Source organism: Anopheles funestus, chromosome 3RL, assembly GCF_943734845.2.
Source record: "Anopheles funestus chromosome 3RL, idAnoFuneDA-416_04, whole genome shotgun sequence".
NCBI lineage: Eukaryota > Metazoa > Arthropoda > Insecta > Diptera > Culicidae > Anopheles > Anopheles funestus.
Genome location: NC_064599.1, coordinates 47,252,789 through 47,266,941, shown reverse-complemented (window position 1 = coordinate 47,266,941; position 14,153 = coordinate 47,252,789). Strand labels below are relative to the sequence as shown.

Genomic DNA, 14,153 nt, shown 5'->3' with positions numbered 1-14,153 from the left:
GTATGATGCTTCCGTTGACACACTCGACACCCGCCCGAGGTGCAATTGTTCCGTTGATGCGAAGCTGCCAAGCAGTTGAAGCACAATTTATGTTCCTTGACCATGTCGTAACGTTTTGGCACTGACGCCTTCCGGAACACCGCGTACTCGTATGCCGCATGAGCCTTCCCCTTACAGAACACACATGTCGGGTCCGGTCTAACGCTGTATACATCACTGCTTTTTGATTTAGCCTTTGCTGGTGTTGAAGAGACATCCAGACCACGCGGCTTTTCCTGCTGTGTGACCTGCAATACGTTCGCATGACCTCGCAGAAACTGCAGCACGTCTTCATACTTCGGAACATCCGTGCTGTGATGATGCATCTCCCAATGTTTAAGCGTACCAGGATCCAACCTTGCGCAGAGCATGTATGCCAATAGTTCACTCCAACCGTCTGTTTGTATGCCCATTCTACCAATCATTTTGACACGTTTTTCAAAGCTGTCAATCAACGCGATGAGCATATCGATGAGCACTACCGGCGTAGTGAAGAGTTTGTCCAGATATTTCTTGACTATCAGCTTCTTATTATCGTACCGCGTCTTTAGCAGATCCCATACAACAACATAATTAGCATTGGTGATCTCAATGGCTGCTACTACATCTTGCGCTTCTTTGGTCAAGGCTCCCTTCAAATACTGCAATCTGACAACGAAGCGTTGTTATGGATCAAACTGATAAATGCATCCCTAAACGGTAGCCAATTATCCATCTGACCATCAAAAGACGGTAGGCGTATTTGAGGCAATTTAACCCGTGACTTCGTGGCAGCTGGTGGTTCCGCACTTAAGGATAGTTGACGTTCCACTTGCAACGCGAGCTCGAAATGGCGCCTTTCAAACATGGCATACTGTTCCTCCTCTAACTCGAATATGTCATCCGACGTCGTTGCCAATCTGCTAGTATGATACGCTTCATACTCCGTCGTCAACCTAGCCAAACGTGCAGCACAACCTTTCAAAAGGCTTTCGTCCGTAACTGCTGCCTCTTGCAATGTATGTATGCTCAATCCGGGTCAATTTCTGATCGAAATGCTTACGCATACGTCTGTCCTTTTCTTCTAAAAGTTGCGTATCTGAATTGGCTGATGCAAATCCTTCAAACTCCGATTCGGACGCTGCCATATCGGCGCCTTCAACCGGGGACGAAGCACCCTGTTCCTCGGAAATCTTTCGTGTTGGACTCCCCATAACAGACATTTTCCCGCTACGCTGTTCGATATGCCGCGAAACTGTCCTATTGTGTATTCAAAAACACAATAGTACCTATATTCGCTTTTTCCTACACACACCCGAACATTAGCGTGTTCAAAGGCTAACCCGAACAACACTCGTTACAGAATTTCCACGAACGATCAATACACACCACGAACTGCGCACACAGCCCTACCACGCGCCAAATTCTAAGAACTGACACAAAGGATACCGTGCGAACGGCTTTCTGCGCGTGTCACTTTCGGTTCAAATCCAATTGGAATATTCCAATGAACCAAACCACGCTGACCTGTCCGAACATGTACTGACACTAGACTATCGCAAGTACAATGTTCCTGATTTTAAAACTATCGCAAGTCAAACACGTTCTTTTTGGTACCACGTACCAACAGTAACAACAAGATGTCTTTCGCCCTACAGAACAGGAAACCAGCACTAAGATCGCACCACGCACAATCTAGTTTGGCGCCACGCACCAATAGGCACAATTTTCCCGTTTCCGATTAAACAAGGACGAAAGAATCAAGAACGTCTTTCTAACGCACTAAATTCACCAAATGCTTCTTTTATCCCATGGATATCAGAAGCCAGCACTGGAGAACATCAACCAAATGTTCTTAGGGTTAGCACGTTTTCAAAGTTCGTTCTAAGAATTTCACAAATTCCGATTCGCGATGGACCAATAATGTTAGGGGACTTGTTTCTTACCCCGGCTCTAAACGCTTAGCAATTGTCGCGTTTGCGAACGCGAATCAGAAAAATTTTGCGAAACTCCATATAAAAAAAATTGTGAAAAGTCGCTATACGTGTATTTTCAGCGCGAAAAATCGCGATTCGAAGCGCGACTTGACGCCATGACAGTTTTCTGTAATAACAAGGTAAACATGGCAATACCAAGGTAAACTAATACAAATTAAAAAATTAAATATTTTGAGTGTTATTAAATATTGTAAATTAAATTAACAAATCGAGTGCTATTTATTTTTTAAAAGTACACAGGATTTGTATATAATTATTGTGAATGTCAATATTATTTTTAAAACAGAAGAATCGCTGTTAATTCAAAACAAAAATCCCATATCGTGGACAAATGCATGGCTGCATTGTTTATGAATTTATTACTTGTATGTTGAACTTGCTTGAACAAGACAAATTAATTAATAATTAATTAATAATTAATTAATTTAATTAATTAGAAAAAATATTAGAGTTTAAAAAAATAGAGTTAAAAAATATTAGATAGTCCACAGCACAGTGTTCGATCCCTTTTGGAAGCTGTGTTGGAATCGTGGTTATGAATACCTGTATATTGAGGGTACGGTGACGGTCATGAAATGAGAAAAAAGCCATACACGTTTGATTACCCGTATTCGAAGATTTTTACCTTTATGCTACTCGAAGCTGCCGATCCCAATTCTATTTTGCCCGGTGTATGACGCGGTGGGCAAACACATCTTCGTTCACCTATTTTTCTTGTTACAATTCTTTCTGGCTACCGGAAAAAATTATAACAAGATTTTTCAGCGTTAAACACACAAGAAAACAAAACGGACCAATCTGCGCTACTGTTAGCAACAGCCGTTATTTGTATCACAGGAGTTAGCAGCATCCTGCCACGAGCTTTCTTGATGGTCCATTGTTTTAAAACATCGTCACTGGGGTTAAACAACTTGCCTTTCTCATCAACTTCATCAAAACAATAAATTTACTATTTATTATAATTTTCTTTGTTTAAAATAATTTAATTTAATTCGAAATTAATTTCCCGCTACCGGCCAGATTGAAAACATAAACAAACCTTGCACGAGAAAACTTAAACAACCTTGAAGTCGCGCCGAAAGTCGCAAAAATTTTTGGGAAAACTGTGCTACGATTGTCGCGTTCGCAAACGCGACAATTGCTAAGCATGTAGGCACGGGGTTAAGCCAACCACAGACGGAGCATACTTGTATGCGGCGACAACTGACAGCTCCCGTTTTTCTTGGAATTTCTTTTGTTCTTGGCGAGGCGTCGCTCGTGTAGCTGTAGCTATCGTGTGGGACCCCCAAGGCGTTTGCCACAGACGCAGCCGTCAACTATTTGTCAAACGAAGATTCGTTGTGTTTATAATTGAATTCATGGGTTCGATTATGGTATCGTAAATAATGTTCGATTTGTTCATTTCAAATTTTAAAATATCAATATTTGTGTTATAAATTATTAGTAAAATAAAGTTTAACACATTCAGCACAATTAAATCGGGAATGAAACATTCTTATGTAACTAAAAACCAACATTAATAGGTGTACAGAGTATACAGCATGATTCCGCATTACGCAGTATTCGATAAATACAGGACTTGTTTACTTTTATTATGCGAAGTTAATAGTTATGTGTTAAACACGCTAAAAAATATTTATGTTTTTTTGTTCGAACTTTATTATTGTGTAGAAAACTCGAAGTTCGGGGAAAACCATATAACGCGATTTAACAATTAACAATACATTTTAACAGAATACAGTGGGAGCTGTTGCTTAGAGTGGAACGCCAATGTTTATTGTGTACTGTAGTATTTCACAAGTTGTCCTTGTTGTGCATTGTTTTCAGTAAAGAAAGTAAAGTTCGGTAAGAATTTTTGTTAATACAATGCGATAACGTTTGCAAAACATGATTCATAAGTACATGAATTTATTTTTCAGGACATGGATATGGAAACAGAGGAAGTAATCCCTGCCATTGCTGCAGAAGTAGCTACGCTAGCTCTACTATTGATAGAAGAGCAGGAGGAGGAGGAAGAATCGCGATCAGAAAATGGCCGGATCTGGGTTACGGATTTGTTTTTGGAAAGGGAAGATGTGTGGAACCGATTGTTCCAGGCAATCGATGGAGAAGGTGCCAACAACCGGATGAACGATTTTCTGCGACTCAATCGGGAGGAGTTCCATCATGTTTTGTCTTTAATCGGTCCAAAAATATGCAAAGTAGATACAACAATGCGTAAAGCAATAACTACAAAGCAACGGCTTGCCATCGCGCTTCGCTTTTTGGCCTCTGGGGACTCATATGAATCGCTATCCTTTATGTTTAGGGTAAGTTATTTTAAGCAAGACATATATACTCGTCAATTAACTAATGATTAACTTCAGGTCTCAAGTTCATCTGTATCCCGGATCGTGCAGGAAGTTTGTGATCATATAATACACGAGCTAAAGGAATATGTGAAGGTATTGTGTATTTTACATATTATCAATAATGTAATTACGTCACTAAACTAAGTCATAATTAACTAAGTCATAATTAGTGTAATGTGGCAACACCACGCGTTTTTCACATAGTAGTATTAATCCGAGTGATCCCTCAGCATGGTGAACTGATTATTCCGTGTTTGATGTTCCAATCCAAAATAAGTATCTCAGTTGTAACTTCATAGTGGGAGACTAATACATTTGATCCTGCTAAATTACTCCTCAGCCTTAACAAATGCGTTGTTGTCGTCGTCGTCTAAAAAGAAAAAAAGATCATTCAAGGATCTCTTACATTGTGTAGTGTTTTCAAAGGTCTCAAAAATATCTTTTTGAATATATCTGGTGGCTCTGATAAGAGCCGATGATGTTCACACTGTGAAAAAGGAGGATAGGTCATAAGGGTCATGGGGAGTGGTCTTCTCACACGTTATCACGCTACGTGTTACACGTAGTCGTGATCGCAGGATCCAGGGGCGTTGAACTTCGCTACTTCCTCGTTCAACGTAGCTGTAACAGCTTCAATGAGCCGGTCACAGAACTCTGGGTGACTTTGTTCGTAGACAGCGACTCGCGCCTCTACAAAGTTGCCCAGAGCTCTGGCCTTGCTCATTGGACGAGGAGTAGCTTCTGTCAAACGTCTCAGGGTTCCCAAGCACTCGGCAATCTGCTCGGAACGACTCGTTTGCGTCCGCTTCCGCTTCGGCTGGGGAGTTCGTCCCGGCAGCATGGCCGATGTGGATGGGGCCGGTGATCCGTCTTCCAGGTTCGCCTGAAATGATAGAAATAATAACATATTACATTAAATGATAACGATGGTGTTTTACAACAGATTTTAACATAACATTTATGATTTTGATGTTATATCTTTTCAGCTGCCTTCCAATAAATCAGAATGGTTGAAGATTTCAAAGGGATTCGAAGAACAATGGAATTTCCCGCATGTCAATGGTGCAATCGACGGTAAACATGTTCCTTTAAGAGCACCAGCGAATTCCGGAAGCCAGTTTTACAATTACAAACACAATTTTAGTATTGTGTTGTTAGCAATAGCGGACTCAAATTACAACTTTCTTTTCGCTGACGTCGGTTGCCAGGGGAGAATATCGGATGGCGGTGTTTTAGCAAACAGCCCAATATACCCAAAACTGGAACGCAAGGAGTTAAATATTCCCGATCCGGAAATTCTACAAGTTCCCTATAAGATCGAAGTGCCATTCTACTTTCTAGGGGACCAAGCGTTTGCCATGAAAGAGTACTGTCTGCGGCCATTTGGAGGCATGCATGCTGCAGATTCAATGGAACGCCATTTCAACTATAGACATTCTCGAGCACGACGTACAGTAGAAAACGCATTCGGTATCTTAGCTCGAGTATTCCGGGTTTTAGCTAAGCCTATGGATTTGGAACCTCGAATTGCAGAAAAAGTTGTTCTTGCAGCTATATGTCTGCACAACTTTAGACGACGACACTTATTGTACAACTATTCACATACACTACTCCCACGCACTACAAATCAAGACAATACATGTCTAAACTCCGAAGAGTACGACGATGTATCAGCACCAGCTTCAATGCTGCCTATCCCGGGCGTTCCAATAAGGCCGACCAGGGCATTGCAAAACATGCGAAAACATTTAGCACGGCACCTAATGTTAAATAATCCACTGCCCTATCATCTGCCGCAACCCCAGAGAGCTACACAATAAAATTGTTAAAAAATTGAATTACTTACACTATTTACTGTTGGTCGCGGTGCTGTCGCGTCGTGCAGGAATGACATGTGCTCGAACGCGAACCAACAGTTTTGTAGCACCTCACTGGATCCTGGAAATAATCATTATAAAAGAATAAACATTATATAAGTAAAACATTCTATAATATAGATTCGTAAATCATTCACCTGATCCGGTCACCTGGCTTCGTGGTATTTCCTTCTTCGTGCGCCGGTACGTGTTCATCAGATTCTTCCACTTTTGGTGGACGTCCTCTGATGAATGACCCATATATGACCCGATTTCTACCCATGCCTGGTGTCGGATCTCAGCATTTTTATACTGACGATCCGAGTCCTTCCACAGGCATGGGTAGGTTTTCACCAGTTCGATTAGGTGAAGCACCTCCTCCGTTCCTTGAATTGGCTGCAATAATAAATTAGTTACAATTTAATTAAAATATGTTTCGGTTATTCGTAATGTGTATAAAAGTTGTGCTAAACTTACATTTTTCTTCATTTTTAATGCGGTTGTGGCGTTAACACCTTCCATAATTTGTTTTCGCAGGCGGTTTAAGAAAAACAGTACTTAATGCAATGTGATTTCTCACTAAAGGGCCGATTACATTATGTACTTTTGCTTGGTTTTTACCATGGTAGAATGTGTCAAAATCGATTTGACAGATTCTACCAAGGCATGGTAAAAAACATTCGGTATGTCCTGTGTAGATTCTGTCACCGTGTGGTAGCATAGAAAAAACCAACTTTGTTCCAAGATTGCGATTACACATGAGCCATGGTGTTTTCTGTCAAATAGTGCAGTTTGAAGTTATTTTGACACATTCTACCATGGTAAAAACCAAGCAAAAGTACATAATGTAATCGGCCCTTAACTAACCATTTGTAAACGATTGCATGATCACATTGGAAATATAGGATGATCACACGCGTCAAAAAAAGTTATTTTCGAACAAAATTTCGCTCGATTATTCTGTATTAGGTTTGAAATAAATCAGTATTAATACATTACAAAATGTTGAAAATTTCTAACTTTTTCTTGGCTATCAAAACGCAAGATTATACATTCATTATCGGTTCAAACATAGGTTATTTGAATCGATTATTCTGACGCAATTGTACATACTGCACTTCCACTGTGTTCAACGTAAAATTTTTCGGATTTTCTAACCAAATTATTTTAAGAGGGGCTAAAACTTCATAAAACAAATATAATATATATTTCACTTGTTTATTATACTATAAAATATATTTTACATTGTTAGGTTTTATATGACAAATGAATACTAAGATAATCTTAAGCTACAACATTAATATAACATCATTTTGCGAATTGTTGCAAGGTATAGCAATAATTCCAAGAAAACTCATTTAAACTCAGCCTAAAAATAAATAAAATAAAACATCTAGATCAAATTTTCTAACCGATATATCCTTTTGAATACCGCTTTGCAAAAAAAAATTATTTTCGGATACATAACGGCTAAAATTCAAAACCAAGAGTTACCCTCCCATAGCTGTGAATCAACTCCCCAACTCATAAAGGTATAAACTCTGGCGATAGCCGAATACGTCACCGCGTCGCCGGCTCGTAACCCAGATATATGGGTTACGAGCCGGCGACGAGAAATCAAAAAAATTTGGAGCTGTCAGTTGTCGCCACATACAAGTATGCTCCGTCTGTGGTTGGCTTTAGATAGTTTTATTGCGACTGATTTATTTGCTTGTTTGAGTGGACTGATACATTTGTCATAAGGTTATACTCCATGGTTGGAGTGTTGTCTCCCAGCTAACATATTTACCTGATTAAACCTTACCCAAATAGCCAACAGCTTTCTTTGTGTTAACAATGATGGTTATTCACCAGTTGTTATAAACATTATCTTCTTCTTTCTTCGTTTGTTTATCTCCAAATGTCAAACTGAATTGGCCGTTCGACTAAATCTTACGAGCAATGACACCCCTTGCAATTTGTATACGATATACGATCGATATACGATAAAATCGTATACGACCGAGCAATGACACCAGCCTTACCGAAAATTGTTGTGATGTATGCATAAAGAAAGGCGACCCGTACCAGTCGATGGTTCTAACACAACTGACAACTTTATTTCATATGATCTATAAGTTCAATACATTGTCAAGGTTTCCATAAGTAAGGTGATACTTTGATATATATTTCAACACCCCTGCTCAAAGAATCGTCCTTTACTTCAATCCTATTTTAAGCGCTAATCTTTGAAATTCAGATGCTGACAATCCCTTCGTCATAATGTCTGCCAATTGCGATTTTGAAGGCACATATACTGCCCTTATCTTGCCTTGATGGATTTGCTCTTGAATGTAATTGTATTTAATGTCTATATGTTTCATGCGTTTGCTTTCTATCTTTCCTTCTGTTAGATGTAAGCAAGATTGATTGTCTTCGTATATGGTTACTGTGGAAACATTTATATCAATATCGTTCAATAATCTTCTCATCCATACTGCTTGAGTTGTTGCCGTACAAAATGCTATTAATTCAGCTTCTGTGGATGATAAAGCTACTGTTGACTGTTTTCTAGTCATCCAACAAACAGTTGCCCCATAAACACGCACTATGTATCCACTAATTGATTTCCTATCATTAATGTTGTTTCCCCAATCTGCATCACAAAATATTTCTAATGCATTATTATTATCAGTTGCAGTGAATTCTAATCCTCTATTTACAGATCCTTTTAAATATCTTAAAATCCTTTTTAAATATTTCCAATGCTCTTCTGTAGGACAACTTTGTAACTGACTAAAGAAATTAATCGCAGCGCATAAATCTGGTCGCGATGTATGAGCCAAATATGCAATACATCCCACTAATTCTCTATACGGCTTGTCCGTTCGTTCTTTCTCTGTACCCTTATATAATTTCAAATTACACTCAATTGGAGTTTGAACCGGTTTGCAGTCTTCCATTCCAAACCTGCATAGTAATTTATGTATATAATCCTTCTGTGTAATTCTCATTGTTCGCTGTTCAATATCTCTTTCCACAAACATTCCTAGAAAGCTCTTTATCTCTCCCATATCTGAAACGGAAAATTCCTTTTTAAGACAATTCTTTAATATTTCAATTTTATCTAATCTGCTTCCAATTATCAATATGTCGTCGACGTAAAGGAGCAAATGAAATAAGTCTCCTTGATCTGTTTTGCTATATAAACAGTGATCGTTCTCGCTTCTTTTGAAATTCAGTTTTGTTATAAATTCATCAAATCTTTTGTTCCAAGCTCTTGATGCCTGCTTTAAACCATATAGCGATTTTTTTAAAATACAGACTTGGTTTGTTTCGGATAAATTAAGTCCTTCTGGAGGGTACATATAAATTTCTTCTTCTAAATTTCCATTCAGAAATGCAGTCTTTACGTCTAATTGATGAATTAATAAACCTTCCTTGTTAGCTATGGCTAATAAAGTTCGTATTGTATCCAGTTTTGCAACTGGTGCATAAGTCTCCTCATAATCATAGCCATATTTTTGAGAACAGCCTCTGGCAACCAATCTCGCTTTATATCTATCTGGTTCGTTATCAATTCCTTTCTTGATCTTAAATACCCATTTACAAGTAATAATTCTTTTATTCAAAGGTTTTTTACATAGTTCCCAAGTATGATTATCTTCATGCGATTTAAGTTCACTCTTTATAGCTTCATTCCACATCTTCCAATCTTCACGCAATTTCATTGATTCTAATGAAATTGGATAGTTGTCCACATAATTCATAGCTGATAAAGCCCATGCATTGTAGCTTCCTTCGTAGTCTTTCATCCATACCGGTGGCCGTCGTTCTCTGACGTTCCTCATCTCGTTCTCATCAGTTGTTAGATCTTCATCCCCTGCTGAATTAAATGAATCGTTACCCGAGAAATATTCTGATTCACTAGTGCAAATATCATAGTTCGCTTGCAAAATTTCCTCATCATTTTCTCTCATTGCTGGTGTATGAATTTCTTCAATCTTTTGATTTTCGTCACTTATAAAGTCATGTTTATAATCACTAGGTGTTCTTTCGGGGATTTTATTTCGGATAAGTTTTCTGTTAATAATTACCAGCCAGTTGTTTCGCTTTTAAAGAATGGAGAGAGCGCAAAAAGCCTTTTCGCCCCCTATTTATTGACTATTTACGGAACTTTAAGTTCCGCCCATCACTATCCGAGAGTGATTCCGCTCCTCCGACAAATCGCATGTCGGATGATTCATCACATGTAAATACTGTTCCAACATCCTCCCCCGCCTTGACGGAGGTCAAAACAGTTATCCGATCAGCACGTGTTGTCCTCTTTGTCGGTGGGCATCGGTAAGATGCAAACTTTCGTGATCGGTCGCGTTATCATCCCCTTCGCGGTCTTCAGTGTTACCACTCGCACGATCTGATCTTCCCCGGGGTGGACATGTATGATCCGTGCTAGAGGCCAACGAGTACAAGGTAGCGATTCGTCCATCAATATCACTAACCTGCCTGTAAGTATGTTGTTGTTGTTGCTACCCGGCCGTGTATAACTCTTTTGCATTTCTTGTAGATACTCGGTGGCCCAATGCTTCCAAAATCGTTGCACTAGCAGCTGCCACTTCTGAAGATCATCCAGGGTGCACGATTTCAGGTGAGTATAGTCCGGCTCGGGAACAGCATGCATCGATGTGCCGATTAAAAAGTGTGCCGGTGTTAGTGCCGCTAGTTCGTCGGGATCATCGGAGAGTGGTAATAATGGCCTGGAATTCATTGCTGCCTCTATTTGTTGAAGCACGGTGCAGTAACCTTCGTAGGACAGCCTCGTGCCGCCTAGGTGCCGGTAGAGATGTCGCTTCGCGGTTTTGACTGCTGCTTCCCATAAGCCACCGAAGTTTGGAGCTTTCGGGGGGGTGAAGTGCCATGCGATGCCCTTGTCCGCACAATAAGTAGTAATGACGTTCCGCTGCTGCTCGTCGTTGAACATCTCAAAAAGCTCCTTGAGCTCGCGTTCGGCTCCTTCAAAATTTTTACCATTATCGGAATGGATGTGCGATGGTAGACCGCGTCGTGAAGCGAAACGTCGTAGTGCGGCTAAGAATCCTGCTGTTGTGAGGTCTCCCACGAGTTCAAGATGAACAGCCTTCGTGGTGAAACAAACAAATACGCACAGGTAGCTCTTAGTCGCTGCGGCTCTGCGATGCGCAGGCTTTAAATAGAACGGTCCGGCGTAGTCCACTCCCGTGATGGAGAAAGGCCGGCTGGGTGTAATGCGTGATGAGGGAAGTTGACCAATAGGTTGCTGTGCCAGTGCGGGATCCTGGCGAATACATCGAAAGCAATTCCGCACGATGCCTTTCACTAATCGACGTCCGTCTAGTGGCCAATACTGCTCTCTCATCTGGGATAGTAGAAGTCTTCCGCCAGCATGCATAAGCTGTTCGTGGTAATGTTCAGCTACGAGATGCAAAGCTACGAGACGTGTAAACTTATGCTGTTTAGGAAGCACCACGGGATGTTTCGATTGGTACGGCAACTGCGAAAGTTTTAATCGTCCTCCCACTCGTATTATGCCCTTCTCGTCGATGAAGGGGCTTAGTTTACGTAAAGATGACTGCTTCAGTAAAGCTTCTCCCTTTTTCATGTGCTTGATTTCGGGAGAGAAGGCATCTTGTTGTGCTAGTCTGCAAAGCACAGTTTTGGCGTCTTCTAAGTATTCCTTCTTGATGCTTAGTGGTGCTACGGTGTGGTTCGAAGATGGTTGTGTGCGCGCCTTCTGTTGAGCATTACGCGCAAAACGTACGCAATACCCAATTATACGCACCAACCTGACGGATTTCTAGATCCACTCCGTCGATGGAATCAGGATTCGAGCTGGGCCATGACGATGCAGGAAGAGCTAGCCAATCCGGGCCGGAGTGCCACTGTCGACTCTTAAGGAAGTTCGCTGCCGACATGCCGCGAGAGACCAAATCGGCAGGGTTGCTGGAACCAGGAACGTGTCGCCAATGTCGCGGATGAGAATAGCGCTGCACTTCAGCGACACGGTTCGCCACGAATGTCTTCCATGTATTGGGTGGAGATGCTATCCATTTCAGCGTTACAGTTGAATCAGACCAGATGAAGGACTCGACGCTATCGATCTGCATCGCCTTCTGGACCCGGTGCTGGAGATGGGCGCCCAAAACAGCTGCGTTGAGTTCGAGTCTCGGCAGTGTGACGCGTTTAAGAGGTGCTACTCGGGACTTCGACGCCAGTAAGCTGATCCGTATTTCTCCTTCCGCGTTCTTGCAACGCGCGTAGATACAGGCTCCGTAAGCTGCTTCGGAGGCGTCGGTGAACGTGTGGAGTTCTACTTGTGAATTAGGTAAAAGAACATGACGATTAGTTTTATACGTAGATAAAGATTGCCATTCATCACTAATCGTTGTCCATTTGTTGTAGATCTGCTCGGGAACGGGATCATCCCAGCCGGATTTCAGCAGCCATAATTCTTGCATCAGTAGCTTTGCACGGACCAATACAGGTGCAATAAGTCCAAGCGGGTCATACATCTTCGCGATGCATGACAGTATGGATCGCTTCGTTGAGGATGTTGATTCAACACAAACGTTCGAGTCAAAGCACAACTCATCAGATTCTGGTTTCCAGGAGATGCCGAGTGTTTTCACCGTTTCATTGGGAATGAACTGCAACGATGACAGGGTGCCGATTTGATCAGCACTTAAACCGCTGAGAACGCCTAGATGATTCGATGTCCACTTGCGTAACTCGAATCCACCTTTCGCAAGTAGATCCGATAGCTCCTGACGAAGACGGAAAGTATCTTCTACCGTGTTGGCACCACCAATTAAATCATCTACATAAAAGTTTCGTTTCAGGGCAGCTTGTGCATTCAAATAGTGTGCACCTTCATCATCTGCGAGCTGAAGCAAGGTGCGCGTAGCTAAGAATGATGATGGCGAAAGTCCGTACGTGACGGTGTTGAGTTCGAAAATCTGCATCGGGGCTTGTGGCGAAAACCGGAAAAAGATTCGAACCAATCGACGATCATCAGGATGCAACAAGATTTGTCGATACATTTTTGCTATGTCACCCACAAGCGCAACCTTGTATGTACGGAATCGTAAGATTATATCCAGCAAATCGTCTTGCACTATAGGACCAGTGCATAATATTTCGTTTAATGAATAACCCGAATTCATTTTTGCAGATCCGTCGAACACTACTCTCACTTTCGTTGTTGAGCTGGATGCTTTAAAAACGGGATGATGCGGTAAGTAGTAGGCCTGTTCCTCTTCTCTTCTGACATTTATCGGCGACATATGGCCGAGCTCCAAATACTCCTTCATAAATTGGTGATAGTCCGCCTTTAGTTGTGGATCGCGTTCCAGCCTCCTTTCCAGCAACTCGAAGCGTCTCAATGCTGTTGCCTTGGACTGACCGAGCTTTACATTAAAGTCAGGCTGCCGAGGTAAACGTACGATATACCGACCCGATTTGTCACGTTGGGTGGTTTCCTTAAAAACTGTTTCGCATAGTTGTTCTTCAGGTGAGTAGCAGTCTCTAACCTGCAACTCTTCCACATTCCAGAATCGTTCGAGCGATTCCTCTAGAGTGCTCCTACAAACGATGGAAGCTGCATTAGAGGTTCCGTCAGCAGGATTCAAGGACGATGCTGAGCCGCTCACGACCCATCCGAACACACTTTCGATGAGGACAGGAAGGCCTGACGAGATTTTATGTTGTGCCCCGCTTTGGAAGAATTCATGGTAATGCCGGGCACCGAGGATGAGATCGAGCGGTGCCGACTTATGAAAATGGGGGTCAGCAAGCATAAAATTCGAGGGTATTTGCCAATCATTCGCGTGCACATCATGTGCTGGCAAATTCCCTATCAAGTTTTCCACGATCAAAAAATCAGCGCTCAACTCATACGGACTCGTTCGTGATGAAAC

The 14,153-nt window shown here is 41.5% G+C and overlaps 2 protein-coding genes across 2 annotated transcripts; one reads left to right on the top strand and one right to left on the bottom strand.

The window, feature by feature from the left end:
* The first annotated feature begins 3,173 nt into the window (after positions 1-3,173).
* LOC125767770 (uncharacterized) lies at positions 3,174-6,204 on the top strand. The gene is made up of 4 exons (XM_049434659.1): positions 3,174-3,860; positions 3,935-4,324; positions 4,382-4,459; positions 5,353-6,204. Exons 2-4 carry the CDS (start codon positions 3,938-3,940, stop codon positions 6,184-6,186), a joined length of 1,299 nt encoding a protein of 432 aa, XP_049290616.1. The 5' UTR covers positions 3,174-3,860; positions 3,935-3,937; the 3' UTR covers positions 6,187-6,204.
* A 4,298-nt stretch (positions 6,205-10,502) lies between these two features.
* On the bottom strand, positions 10,503-13,199 carry LOC125769458 (uncharacterized). The gene is made up of 3 exons (XM_049438193.1): positions 12,024-13,199; positions 10,704-11,971; positions 10,503-10,653 (listed from the first exon to the last, which is right to left on the bottom strand). Exons 1-3 carry the CDS (start codon positions 13,197-13,199, stop codon positions 10,503-10,505), a joined length of 2,595 nt encoding a protein of 864 aa, XP_049294150.1.
* Positions 13,200-14,153: the final 954 nt, after the last annotated feature.